Here is a 14,991-nt window from a genome sequence, read left to right as displayed (position 1 = left end):
AAGGGAAAACCTCATTTTTTAAATAACTTAAATATTAACTTGGAATATATTAGTTCTAGTTGTCCTGGATCCAAAATTCCCTAATCTAGCTCTTAAAGTGAAGTCAAGGGAAAAATAAGATTTTCATATTACATGTATTTATAGAACACTTCAGCATGAATTATATATTCTAGTTGCATGTTTTTTCAAACTTACACATTCTCATGGAAAATCTTAATATTTATCTATAATTTATCTTTATATTAAACATAATTTTATATTAAAATGTGTATTTATATTGCAAATAAGATGTTGAAATCTTGGCACATTAATGCTTTATAAGTATTACATTCAACATAAATGAAAGAATTCCTGAAGCTTTCTGTTCAAGACTGACACCACACACACACACAATTTCCCTCCTTAGACTCCATTAAAATAATAAAGTATAAAAGGATATAAGCCAAAATTGAAAAGATACAGATATTCAAGAGAGTCAGGAAACTTTTAGATGCAGAGTGTTGAGGTAGAGCCAAAGAAGACACAGGTAACAAGAGAAGATGCTTCAGCTAACCTGCCCAGGCAGAACTCTAGGGTTTCTCCTGAGTCCAGACAGCCATGCACAATGGAAGAAGAGAGTAAGATAGGGCAATAACAAAATGATTAACAGGTGATCTATGTGTGGGACAGTCCATTCCCCAAAACTATCCCAGAAAAAAAAGTGTGGGACTAGAGATTTTTCTCTAAAGAAATTAAATAAATTACACAGAGGATTAGGTCACTAGGATGGATGTACATAGCATATGATAAAGTCCAGATATATGGATATAAACATATATCCATATATGAGTCTCTGAAAAGTAGAGAGAAAACAGCAGACTAGCTAGAAACTTGAGACCAAAAAACAAATAAGAACAGTGATGAGTACCCTGGGTTTACTCTTTTCCATTTCAATCCTAGACTAGATACTAGAGAAGGCAGCAACTCAGAAACACCAATAAGCACAGACAAGAGGGAGAAAACCAAAAATCCTCCAAAAAAACCTACTTTCTCTAACCAAAAGACAAGAAAAAGGGTATCCTAGCAAAAAAAATTTTAGACAATAACCAATCTGCTCCAAGCCAAACAGCACAGATAAAAACTGCAGCCTCCGTTCCCCACCCCCCCTCAGCAACTGTCAAGTAGACAGCCTAGACTTTTACTCTTGCAGGGACATAATGTAGCATTCTAAATCCTGCTGTCAGGGTGGTGTCGGAGAAGACCATCCTGAGCCCAGAATTTCATCCACAACTAGCAGTAAGAAGGAATCTCATCCTCTCATTGTTGGGGAGGTATCAGAACCTACTGGAGAGGCAGGACCCTTACCACTCAGTAGTAATGAGAGTACACCCTCACAGTCAATGAAGACCTCATAAGAAGTCTGGTATTTCACGCTCATGCTGTGGTAACAAAAAACTCTATCCCTTCCCCCTTGGGTAGTACTGGAGACTAGTCAAGTTGGGACTTTTCACCATTGCTCAAGGGTAACATGACTACCTTGCCACAACATCAGTAGAATACAGGTGAATAGCAGTAATAAGGTGCCCCCTCCCTCTCCCAACCAGGATGGTATCAGCAAAGACCTAGGGGGGAGCCTAAACTCCCACACTTGACCGAGCAATAATGGGACAGCTCCTTCCTTCACCATCACTGGCCATCAACAGAGGCTAAGTAGAGAACTTGGACTTCTATCCTCACCAGCAGTAACAAGGCAATACCATGTTTTATCCACTAGAATGCTGCCAGAAAAGTCCTGTGATAGCACAAGATTTAAATAAAATCCAGTCTTGTAACGTCCAAGTTTCAATAAAAAATATCACACATAATACCAAGAATCAAGATTGCAAACTGAATGATAAAAAAACAAATTTCAACACCAAGATGGCACAGATGTTAGAATTATCAAACAAGGATTTCAAAGCAGCCATCATAAAAATTCTTGAGTAATTACAAACACACTTAATGAAAAAAAATAGGAAGTCTCAGCAAATATATATGATATGAAGAAAAAAACAAATGGAACTTTGAGAACTAAAAAGTTATTAAACTTTATTATTAAACTGGAAAAAAAAATGGGACAACTGAATAGAGAAACAGAAGAAATAACCAGTGAACTAGAAGACAGAACATAAAAATTACCCAATATATGAGAAAATAGACACCCCCCGTTCCCAAAAAAAGGCCTCAGGAATTTATGGAACTTAAAAAAAAAAAAAATCTGACATTTATGTCATTAGAGACCCAGAAGAGAAGATGGATGGGGCTAAAAAGTATTCAAAAAAGCAATGACTGAAAATTGCCCAAATTTGGCAAAACACACACACACACACACACACACAGATTCAGTGTGACCTCCAAATAGGATATATGCAAAGATATCCATGCCACAGCACATCATATCAAACTTCTAAACAAAGACATAAAACAAAAATCTTGAATGTAGCCAGAGAAACAATGTATTAATTACACTTTTTTTCATCAAGGAGCATGGAAGCCAAAAGGAAATGATACAACATTTTTCAAATACAAAAGAACAGTCAAACCAGAATTCTCTATCCAGTGAAAATATGTTTCAGGAATGATGGGGAAATCAAGACATTCTCAGATGAAGGAAATGAAGAAAATTTGTCACCAGCAGCCCTACCCTAAAAGAATAACAAAAGGAAGTTCTCTATACAGAAAGGAAATGATAAAAAGTGAAATCTACAAGACAATGATGAAGAAATCAAAGATGTAAATAAACAGAGACATTCCATACCCATGGACTGGAACCCTTAACATAGTAATGATGCCAATTCTCCCCAAATTGACACACAGGTTTGATGCAATTCCTATCAAAATACTGGCAAGATTTTTTTTTGTAGAAACAAACAAAATCATTCTAAAATTTATATGGAAAGGCAAAGGAACTAGAAGAGCCAAAACAATTTTTTTTTCTTACCAGTTTTCATCAAGCATTTAAGTCTTTATCTCTGATAACCATTTAAAAACATGGAACACTTCAAGAATCTGCAAGTTATCCTTGCGCAGGGGCCATGCTAATCTCTGTATCATTCCGATTTTAGTATATGTGCTCTGGAAGCCAGCACAAGCCAAAACAATTCTGAACAAGAATCATGTGAGAAGAATCACTCTACTTGATTTCAAGACTGATTATATAGCCACAGTAATAAAAACTACGTGTTATTGGTGGAGGGACTCAGACAAAGTAATGGAACAGAGAACTCAGGAACAGCCCACACAAGTATGACTTAACAGATTTGTGACAAAAATGCAAAAGATCTTCAATGGAGGAGATACAGTCTTTTCAAATTAATGGTGCCGAAATAGTATCTACAGACAACAAAATAAATCTTGACCTAAACCTCATACCTCATATAAAAATTAGCTCAAAATAGGGGCACTGGATGGCTCAGTTGTTAAGCGTCTGCCTTCGGCTCAGGTCATGATCCCAGGGTCCTGGGATCGCCCCGCGTCGGGCTCCCTGCTCCAAGGGAAGCCTGCTTCTCCCTCTGCCACTCCCCCTGCTTGTGTTCCCTCTCTCACTGTGTCTCTCTCTGTCAAATAAATAAATAAAATCTTTAAAAAAATAAATTAGCTCAAAATAGATCAGACTTAAATGTAAAACTATAAAACTTGTAAAAAAAAAAAAAGTAATAATAATATAGGAGAAAATCTTCAGGACCAAGGGCTTGGTTAAGAGTCCTTAAACATTACACCAATACCATGGCGGGGGCGGGAGGGGGGACCCAATTAAGATGGGCTTCATCAAAATTAAAAACTGTTGATCTTCACAAGACCCTGTTAAGAGGGTAAAAGGCAACAGAAAAAAAAAATATTGCAAACCACATATCTGACAAATGACTATACCTAGAATAAAGAACTCTTAGAATTCAACATTGGAAAAACAAACAATCCAAATAGAAAACAAACAAAAGAAATGAAGAAACATTTTACCAAAGAGGAAAAATGGATGAGAAATAAGCATGAAAATATGTACATCATTAGCCATTAGGGAAATGGAAAAAAACATGAGACACACTCCCATCAGAGCAGCTTAAAATAAAAAATAACAATACCAAATGTTTATGAGAATGTGAAGAAACTGGATCTCTCATAAATTGCTGATGAGAATATAAATGGTACAGCCATTCTGGAAAACCGTTTGGCCATTTCTTTTTAAAAAACTAAAGATAAACTTACCATTCAACCCAGCAATCACACTCCCAGGCATTTATCCTAGAGAAATGAAAACTTTTATCTGTATAAAAACTTGTACACATTGGTTCATAGAAGCTTTATTCATAATAGCCAAAAACTGGAAATAATCAAAATGCCCTACAATGGGTGCATAGCTGCAGAAACTGTGGTACATAAATACCAGGGAATACAATTCAGTAATAAAAAGGAACTGCTACATACAACAACTTGGATGGATCTCAAGGAAGTTATATTGAGTGGGGGGGAATCCCCAAAAGTCATTACCTGTATGATTCCATTTAAAATGATAAAATTATAGAGCTGGAGAAGAGATTATTAGTGATTGCCAGGGCTTAGGGATTAGAGGGGAGGGGTGTCCATAGAAGGCTAAATGTTAATTATAGAAGGACAGCATGATGGAGAACTTTCTGGTGATGAAATAGTTCTGTATCTTGACTATAGTGGTGGTTACACATGATAAAATGGTACAGTATTACACCCACATGGTGCTAATATCAAATTCCTGGTTTGGGTTATACTATAACTATTTAAGATGTAACCACGGGGGAATAAAAATAAAAATAACTATCAGATAATACACAATAAACTTCTAAAGGACTCCTTAGGGGAAATGAAACACCCATCTATTAAACCTACTTAAAGTAAGTCAGTCTGCTCTACTATTTTTTTTGGCTTGTAAAGAGAAACAGGTTTTGAAAACACCTTGCTGATGTTTCTAGTTGAGAAATGTCAATAATGGTATAAAGTAAAAATTGCATCGCTTATGTGACAGCATTAAATAGTTAAAATCAGTATTAAAATGTACCTAGATTGACTGCACATTGTCTTTCTTCAGAAATTAAATTGATTCCATAGTTAACTGTAACTAAATCTAAATCCTTATAAACAATTCTAACACATCTCTTCAAACTACTACATATGTAAAATGTCATTTTTGTTATGTAAAACGTTCGTAACACCAACAAAATGGAAGTAAAATGAGGCCATTAAAAAGAAACAATTCCTCAAAAAAAAAAGTTATATATGTGTTTGAGATATTCCAGAATCAGTAAAAAAAAATATATATATATATATACACACACACAAATACACACATCCCTCAACTAGTCAATATTTAATATTTTAATAATACACAATCTTAATGGATATGTAAAAAGTACTTTCACGGTCTGTTATCACCTAAAATAATACATTATGTAATTTTCAAAAATGTGTTCTTTGACTTCTAACCTCTGCTCTTCTTTAGAATTACCTGTGAGGGGGGGAAAAAATGAAGATTCATATTATACCCAAGGCAAATAAAACAGAATTCCTCGACAAAAAGTTAGATCATCTTATGTGCATAATATGCAAGACTGAGTTATAAAACCCAATTTGGAAGGTGATTATGGAATCTTTTGCCTTATAAATGGTCCTAGACTTCCCCTAAAATAGTCCACTTCTATCAAAAAATGTGGAAAAAGCAATTCTCAAAATCTGGTTTTATAGTCACTTCTGTCAATTTCTTCAAATGTAAGCCAAAAGTACCCAGATTAGTGGTTCCCAACTTGAGGTTTGTAGACAATTTAGTAATCTAGGGAGTTAAAGAATTTTCCAAAAGTCAAAAATCCTATTATAAATCAGGCATTAACAACTATAAGGCAATACAAATCCACTGCAACACCAAATTTCTTATATTTGAGCTAGAATTATATCAATTTAGAGACAAAGACTAGTCATTATATTCTTAAAATTTTAACTCATTAGGTAGACAATTTTCAAAACATATAGCCCATGAGAAAATAAAATAAAATCAGATCTTTAGCTATAAAAAACTAGAAGCAGTAGGCCAGAATATATCCAGAAATTTTTTTAAAGAACTTACCTACTTATAGGTAACTACACCTATAATAAAAACCCTAAATTTAAAATACGCACATACACTCTACAAACTCTTAAGACTTACTTCTACCTAAAAAAAAAAAAAAAAAAAAAAACAACTTATATTGCCTTTAATAGTCTAGAAACATATTGGAATATAAGCAAAGTTGAAGCCCCTAAAAAAGTACCAGGGCATGCACATTTCTAAGCTTCCACAAAGACCATCAAATAGGTCTATATCCCAGGCCAGTACTTGTACTTCTCTGGTTCTACATGTTAGCATGAGCACTACAAAACAAAGTACGACATACTCAAATTTGCTGAGTATATTATGCACCCAAATCTTTAAGATGCTAAGTTAAACAGAGTTCGACAAGTTTATTTACCTCTGCTTCTCATAAACTTTCATAAACCTTACATAACTATATTTAAAGATGACAGCATTGCGAAGGCTGGATAAGAGGTACATGGGAACTCTATTATTTTTGCATCTTCTGTGAGTCTATAATTATTTCAAAATTAAAAAAAATTAAATAAAAGTCTACAAAGAGGTAGACTGTCAAAAATAATTCTCTCTCCCACATCATCCCCCAGTCAACCATGGTTGCCAGTTTCTTGCATATTATTTTAGAAACAAAGCTCTCTATATAACATTGTGACTATTCAAAGAGATACAGTAGGTCATCTAAATTTATCTGACCCCCAAAACTTTTTTGGTGGGCCATCTATTAAAATCAAATGAAAATAATAATCTTGGAGACATATTTAGAAAAAACCATCCTAGACATCATATTCTTACATTATATAGAAATACCAGTAAGAAGCAACTTTCTCTGCTTATTTAAGTGATTTGATTCATAAGTCACTCAAATCTCAAAACAAGTAATTAGGAAAACTTAAAATGATCAAGAAGTTTTCATAAATTTCAAGGTGATAAACCTTCTCAACTATAAACAGCCTACTATAAATCATATAGGTTAGCAGCCAAACATTCATTTCCCTTAAGTAATGATAAAGCAGTGCCCATGAATCTTTCCATCAGAAATCCATTATATATACACATAGAAAAAAAAAATCTCCATAATTAAACCCAATAACATAAAAACCAAACACCCCCAGCTGTAGGCAGCTGCCTAGGTTGCCATGTACCTAGGCAAGAGTTACACTGCTAGGGAAACAGCAGCTGATAACTGGTTAGCATCCGTGCCAACTCTGTTGTTAACTATACCAGGATGCCAGCATAATTGTGGGGGGGGAGCAAAACATCACTCAACAAAGCTGAATAAGGAATCCAAAGCAGAGAGAAATGATATACTAGATGATATTTTTTTAAGTTAATTCTTGCTCAAGAAAAGAAAGTCAGATTTTACCTTTGCTGCAGCCTGTACATGCTCCTTTTTAATGACTCCACACTTACTCTCAAAAGCATTCATTCTGGACTCTTCTGCTAACCGATGAACAAACAGTAAACAATTCAGATGCACCTTTAAAAGAGAAAATTCAAAAGGATTTTTAAACTCAAACACTGATGCTTTGAAATAATGATTTTTAAAAAGATTCCAAAATTTGTTGTAAATTTACTAGTGTGCTTAAGTCAATTATTTAAAGTAACACAGAATTCAATTTACTATAAGTCCAACTTAAATTCTATACAAAAGAGACTTAGTTACTGCAAACATAAACCAAGGCTATATATAAGGCTGACCAAAGGCCATAGATAATAACATTATTGTAAAGCATAATTACAAAGCTTACGTAGGACTTTATTAACTAGCAAATATTCTTGCTTCCAATTCCAAATAAATTTAAATTCATAATGGGATTTCCCAAAAATTTAAAAACAAAACATATCACCAACTGTTTAATGCTAATCATCTCTCATTCTACAATCCATGGGTTGAAGATTTTTTAACCAGATATTTAATTTGAAATAATCTATTCAAAACCATGTTAATAATTGAAATGTTAACTTTACTGGAATGAAAAGTATATATATAAAGGTCAAGTTACATGTCATCCAACATATCAAAATAATCATATCTACTATTAATCATCTTTGAGGCTCTTAAAAAATTAAAATGGATAATATAAGGAGATAATAAATATTAATTATTTAGGTAAAATTAGATAATATCTTTAATATACTGGTGATTTATATACTACATGTTCTTTGCAGTTAGAATACTCATCTAATATTCACTATGTGTACCGCACACAACCACTCCCCCACAGTTTATTAAACATTAAATAACTAGGTAATGTGGTGTTTTAAATTTAAATATTATGCAGAAATCTTTAGTGGATGGTTATAGATGTTGAAGAATGTTTTACTGATATCTGGAAAAAATAGGACTTTGGGAATTTAAATTTAATAAGATAAAGAACCTATGGAAGACATCTTCCTTTGGTACTTTTTTGATGCACGGTCTTCTTTAATTCTCACAAGAACTCTAGGGTAAAGCACCCAATTCTGATTATGTAATACCATGTTATTCAATTTTTTTTTAAACTTCCAAGGACATCCCATTTCCTATTGCAGCAAAAACATTCCATAACATGGCACAATTCCTGTTAATCTAGATTTCCTACTTCTAAAGATAAATAGCTTCCAGATATGCCCAAGATAAATTCCAATACTAAACCCCACTTGACTAGACTTTTCCAGTTTCATCTCTCAGCTTACAGTTCTATAGTAAGTCTTTTGAACTTCTTTCTGTATTCAAATGAAACCTTGCCTACAGGCATTCTACTAGTTTGTAAACTTCTCTGAAAAGTCAAATTCCCCCCAATATCTGTTATGCACCCTGAACTTCCTACCACTGCACATACTACATACACCATGCAGCAATTTCTCATGTCTTCCTCAATCAAATACAAGGATAAGAACTATGTTTATCTTCCCCAACATTATATCTTCAGTGATCTTTAGTCCATGGCACAATACGTAGTCAACAATTATCATTGCATGAACAAAAGATCCCTCCATATCTCCCCGAATTAGGCAAAAAAAAAATTTTTTTAGTCAATCCCAAATAAACCACACCCACTGTTTTAGAGAATTGATGGGTGTTGGAGGGGAGAGCGGTGGGGGGGGATGGGCAAAATGGGTTTAGAGGTATAGGAGATACAAGCCTCCAGTTACAGAACGAATAAGCCATTGGAATGAATAAGTCATAGGAATAAAAGGCACAGCTTGGGGAATATAGTCAATGTATTGTAATAGCCTCGTATGGTAGTGGTAGCTACACTTGTGGTGAGCATACCATACAAACTTGTTGATCACTATGTTGTACATCAACTATACTTCAATTTTGAAAAAATGAAAAGGGAAAAAACAAAAAAAACTACACCGTTTTGAGACTTAGTTCACCCTATTAACCTATATGGAAAGTCTTTTCCTCTTCATAAGCATGAGCCATAGGTTCTGAGACAAATTAATATTACTTTTTGACGTCACAGAATTTTTTTAAGCAACCCAATTCTCTCTCATAAAACTGTTAATTGAGTGGTGCCACTCAAATGCACAAACTAAGGTTTTTTGGGTTCTTTAAGATTTATTTATTTTAGGGGCACCTGGGTGGCTCAGTAGTTAAGCAGCTGCCTTCGGCTCAGGTCATGATCCCAATGTCCTGGGATCAAGCCCCGCATCGGGCTCCCTGCTCTGCGAGAAGCCTGCTTCTCCCTCTCCCACTCCCCCTGCTTGTGTTCCCTCTCTCGCTGTGTCCCTCTCTGCCAAATAAATAAATAAATAAATAAATAAATAAATAAATAAATAAATAAATAAGATTTATTTATTTTAGAGAGCTCATGGGGGGCAGAGAGAGGCAGAAGGAGAGAAGCTCAAGCAGACTCCCTGTTGAACACAGAGCCCCAAGTGTGGCTCGATCTCATGACCCTGAGATCACAACCTGAGCCGAAATCAAGAGTTGGATGCTCAACCATCTGAGCCACCCAGGCATCCGTGCACTAAGGTTTAAATTAAAATAGTCAAAACAAAAACAAATTTTAAGGTATTCAGCTAGACATTCAAACTTGAAAAAGGCCATTCCATCAAAAATTTGCTTGAAAGGTAAATCAAAAGATAATTTACAAAGAAATATCCATTCCTTAACAGTGTCAGTTGACCAAAACACTGGGCCAGTCTGATTTCCTCCTCCCTTCATCATAGGACTTTTGAGTTTTACATAAACCATAAGCATCCAGATATTTCCTCAGTGAGAAATCTGAAAACCAACTGAGCCATGAGAAAGCTGAACAATTTATTCAGATTAACAGATGTACTCACCAGTACTGGCCCTGGAGATATACAATCAAATAAAGCATAAAACAAAACAAAAAGCTGGTGCAAAAGAACTATGAAATAACATAAATTATGAGTAAAATGTTAGAAATAACAATCAACCCACATTAGTTACAATGCATTCCCAACATTATTTGTACACTCATAATATTCAAAGTATTATGCCGAACATTAGAAATACAAAAAATTCCCAACTCAAAGTTCCCATCCGATGAGAGAACCAAACCCATAAGAAATTAAAGGCAAACATGTGACAATAGAGGATAAAGATAAAGTTGGTTCTCAGATTAAGGAAGACTCAGGAAGTGGCTGGCATTTGAACTGGATTTTGAAATTGGGAGTTTGCCAAGTGGAGTAGAATGAGGTTATCTTCAGGCAGAAGAAATACAATATAACAAAAGACAGCATAAAAGTAGATTAGTTTTGTATTAAAGATAATGAGAGACACAAAAAGGAGATCTGTATGGTTCCTTCCTCTCAAAAAGCTGCATACCACACCGGGTGACAAAACAACATACGAAACTTAACAGAACAGTGTCAGAGTCTCAATAGCTAAATTGTATTATGTAACTCTTATACTGCTATCAAAGTTCAGAAAAAAGAGATCAAAACAGACTGCCTTAATTGTAGAGAAGTTTATAGATGATGTGGGACAACTGCCTGGGTAAGATTACGAAGTGTCAAAGGTGAGCAGGAAACCATAAGCAAAGAAACCAGGGTGATGCATGGCATATACAAGACAGTAAGAGAACCAACGCAAGTCAAAGATGAGCATACAACCTAGGAATAGGTGCCAACAGAAAGAACTTCCTTTCCCCTACCACTGCAACTCCTTTTCTTTCCCACACCACCTGGATCCCAATCCCACTCCACAGTAGAGCCCAGGTGTCCATGGATCACTTTGAGGCAGACAGCTGTGGATGTGCGAGGACTCTACTTGAGAAATTTCTGCCAAACAATCTATACCAGCTGGTAATCTCCTAGATATTCCTGAACAGGTACATTTCCTCTCCATTTAGAACCCCAGCTCCAATGAAAACTCCAGAATAAATTCCTGAAAATGTTCTGCAGATCAATTTCATTTAATCCAGTTCACTTAGGTTACCTTTAACACCACTGGGCGGGGGCATTCAAAACAGTAGGCACAGGTTGACCCTTGAAAAAATTTTTTTCTTTTTATTAATACAGTACTGTAAATGCATTTTCTCTTTGTGATTTTCTTAACATTTTCTTTTCTCCATCTTACACTACTGTAAGAATACAGTATACATTTACAAAATACGTGTTAATCAACTGTTTTATGTTATCAGTAAGGCTCTGGTCAACAATAGGCTATTAGTTAAGTTCTTGGGGGAGCCAAAAGATATACATGGATTTTCAACTGTGGGGGGTTAGAGGAGTCATTAAAGGGTGGTTCAAAGGTCAACTATATTGTCTTTCCCTACAGAGTTTAAGAAATGAAGGGCAGGAGATAGTAGAAGAACTACATTTCCAAGAAAGCTGTTTTGGCTTCAGAGACCAAATAATGGAAAAGTAAAGACAATTCTATAGTAGTGTAGCAAAAAGAGAAATGCTGCACTTGCAGGCAACAGATGGGAAGGCAGTAGTGAACTTGGGGAGGCTGTAGAGAAGAGAGTTGGAAAAACCCAATGTAGCTTAAGAACAGATGGATAATGCATTTGAAGACATTCTCCATGCCCTATGCCCTGGCTACCAACAATTCTTTACCTTGATTTCCTGGAAATTAGGTGCCCACGTATAATGGCTCCTTTATTCAAAAAGCTCTTGTGACAAAAGGGAGGAGGTGTCTCTTATGGTTTAAACCTAGGGAAAGAGTGTTTATTCTGCTAGAGAAATACATGTTCCAGGCATTCAACATAAAAACTCCAAATTTATTTTATTTTTTTTTTTAAGATTTTTATTTATTTATTTGAGAGAGAGAATGAGAGAGAGCACGAGAGGGAAGAGGGTCAGAGGGAGAAGCAGACCCCCCACTGAGCAGGGGGCCTGATGTGGGACTCGATCCCGGGACTCCAGGATCATGACCTGAGCCGAAGGCAGTCGCTTAACCAACTGAGCCACCCAGGCGCCCTCCAAATTTATTTCAACACAGAAATATACAGGGGTTTAGTTATGGCTATTAAGTGAGCATGATGCTGCAGGAATTATGAGTCAGATAAACAAGCTTTCGTGGTTTGCCTTGAATATTCACTAACAGGTGCTCTATTTGTCTAGGAAAATGAATTCACAGTTGAAAACATACTAACAAGTAAACTTGAATTAGGGTTCTTTAATAACTAAGCTAAAGTATGGGAAATAGGGAAAGATGTTTGGTTAACAACATAAAAAAAGGAGGAAGGCAAAGAAAGAGGCACCCACGTAAGAGGCATGTCAGTAATGCCTTTTACAATAGTTCAATAAATAGGACTTTGCCTGAATTCAAAAAGTTATTTTTTTTAAACTGTATCTTTCACACCTTTCGCAAGTACACTAAGCGCAGTACCAGACCATGCTCTGGAAAAGTGATATTTAAAAGCCATAAGCAGAAACTTAAGTTAGTTTTCCCCCTTAAGATGATACGGCTAATAGCCTCCCGTTAAAAAAAAAAAAAAAAAGGTCCGGATATCTACATCTCACAGGGCCCCAGGCAACTAAGCGTCAGGAATATGAACTGACCAGTCAGGCGGGGGCAAACCTGCCTCGTCATTGCTGGAAACACCTTAAACCTAGGCCTGACGGTGCTAGGGGTGGCGAAATAAAAGCGGGGGTTTATTTCCTCTACCTCCCTCTTGCTCCACTCCCAGCCAAAGAAGGGACAGAATCTCACCAATAAGTCGCCACTTGTCTCTAGGCGAAGGTGAGGCTTCTGTCGCTTGAAGACGCGCTTAAGAAAGCCCCGGGGAGCCTTCCGTTTTATATGCTTTCTCTGCGAGACTGTGGTCGAGAACGCCATTCTCTCCCTCAGGCACCAGCCTCCTTAGCTTCCGAGATCCTCCGGGGACGGCACAGAAATTCACACCGGAGTCAACAGCAAGAACAACTCAGCCGCTACGACACTTCTTCAGGCCCCAAAACCCCCGCCCAAACGTTTGAATCCGCCGCCGAAAGAGAGCGCCCGGCGCTCGGTAGTGACGTCAGCCTGGCGCAAGCCCCGCCCCCGGAGTGCCGGCTGTTCATAGAAAACACCCTCGGTGGGGACCCTGTGATATCCTTAAAGGTCGGAGGCTTCCGTTAATCGCCATTTGTATTGTACCTAAGCTTTGGAAGTATTTCTCCTGTATTTCACAGGAGTGTTGAGAAACTGGAAAATGTTGGCATGCCAAGGCAGTTACACTTATTCTATATACTGAGCCTAATACCGGTGGACTAAGAAGTAGATGAATAGAAGTTTGTGATGTTTTATCAGGATTCCTAAAGAACCAATGACTTCATAGCAAGGCATGATTTTCTAATATCAATAGCTAACAATTTACACTTTTACGTAATTTCACTTGATCTTACTTGAAGTCCTTTCATGATTCTAGCTTTTTTGCTGTTTTTTTAGAAACGCAGCTCCCTTTCATGTTAAGGCCCCTGCACTTACTTCAGATATAGTTTAAATGCTACCTCTTGAAAACCCTTGCTATTTCTCCAAGCAATTAACTTTTTCTATCTTCTGTGCTATCAGTACAAGTAGTCCCTAAACTTCATTATGTATCAGATGAAGCACCACTCTGAGGGTTTCTGATTGAATAGAAATGTATGGGACTTGAGAATTTGCATTTCTAACAAGTAGGTCCTGTTGGTACTCCTAGTTTGAGGACCGCACTGAGATCACTGTGATGTTCATTGTAATTATCTATGTTATACTATACCTGTAGTAATTATTGTGATTTCAATATCCACACAGATGATCCTTCCACTATCTGGCCTCCCATTTCCAAGACCTCCTCTCTGCCAATGATGATATCTTATCATTCACACCTGCAGTCATACACTAGGGCGTATCGTTACCAAATACCATACCCTTCCATATTCTCAATCAGTTGTCTCACTCTTCAACCTCATCTATCTTTTCAACTCACTCCTTCCAGTGTTCCAAATCCAATAATTCTTAGATGCCACTTAGATGGGATAGCAGTCTCTTTCTTTCTATCGCTACCAGGCCACCAACCCTTCTCTACTCCTTATTCTCCCTCCTGTGGTCCATTGTGCATTATTAGAATATTCCCTTGCATTTCACCTCAGCTCTCTAGCCATCTCCAGCTAATTCTCTTCCCTAATCAGACATGCATATCCAATTCTCCACTGGACTGGAATTTTAAGTCATCTTAAATTTAACACATCCAAAATTAGCTCTTGATAAGTCCCTATATCCCAAACCTGCTCCTTACACCAACTTCCCTATTACAGCTAATGGTACTTCCATTTTTCCAATTACTCAAACAAAATCTTGGAATCATCCTTGGCTCCTCTCTTTTTATCACCCCATACTCAATCTTTCATCAAATTTTGTCAGCTCTATTTGCAGTCTCTGATCACTTTTGGCCAAGTCACCATCATTTCTTACTTGGATTATTGCAACACCCTCCTGACTGTGCCTCAGCCTGTTT

General features: G+C 36.5%; 1 protein-coding gene and 1 non-coding gene across 2 annotated transcripts; both read right to left on the bottom strand.

Moving 5' to 3' along the window:
- Positions 1–3,003: 3,003 nt before the first annotated feature.
- Positions 3,004–3,107, bottom strand: LOC123838029 (U6 spliceosomal RNA). The gene has a single exon (XR_006789371.1). It is a non-coding gene; the product is annotated as a U6 spliceosomal RNA (small nuclear RNA).
- A 2,231-nt stretch (positions 3,108–5,338) lies between these two features.
- Positions 5,339–13,513, bottom strand: CENPW (centromere protein W). Its single transcript, XM_045866072.3, has 3 exons — positions 13,227–13,513; positions 7,470–7,583; positions 5,339–5,491 (listed from the first exon to the last, which is right to left on the bottom strand). The coding sequence occupies exons 1-3, from the start codon at positions 13,350–13,352 to the stop codon at positions 5,465–5,467; spliced, it is 267 nt and encodes an 88-aa protein (XP_045722028.1). The 5' UTR covers positions 13,353–13,513; the 3' UTR covers positions 5,339–5,464.
- Between the last annotated feature and the right edge of the window lie 1,478 nt (positions 13,514–14,991).

The sequence above is a fragment of the Mirounga angustirostris genome, unplaced genomic scaffold (assembly GCF_029215605.1).
Source record: "Mirounga angustirostris isolate CCGP_5_RB_7025 unplaced genomic scaffold, mMirAng1.0.hap1 SCAF_8, whole genome shotgun sequence".
NCBI lineage: Eukaryota > Metazoa > Chordata > Mammalia > Carnivora > Phocidae > Mirounga > Mirounga angustirostris.
The sequence above is the reverse complement of the archived record's forward strand: the minus strand, read 5'-3'. Positions and strand labels throughout refer to the sequence as shown.

Excerpts from the sequence above, each read along its gene's own strand:
- CENPW (XM_045866072.3), bottom strand. The coding sequence starts at position 13,352 with ATGGCGTTCTCGACCACAGTCTCGCAGAGAAAGCATATAAAACGGAAG. Across the intron at positions 7,584-13,226 it reads AGACAAGTGGCGACTTATTG|GTGCATCTGAATTGTTTACT; the intron begins GTGAGATTCTGT and ends TCTCTTTTAAAG. Across the intron at positions 5,492-7,469 it reads ATGTACAGGCTGCAGCAAAG|GTAATTCTAAAGAAGAGCAG; the intron begins GTAAAATCTGAC and ends CCCCCCTCACAG.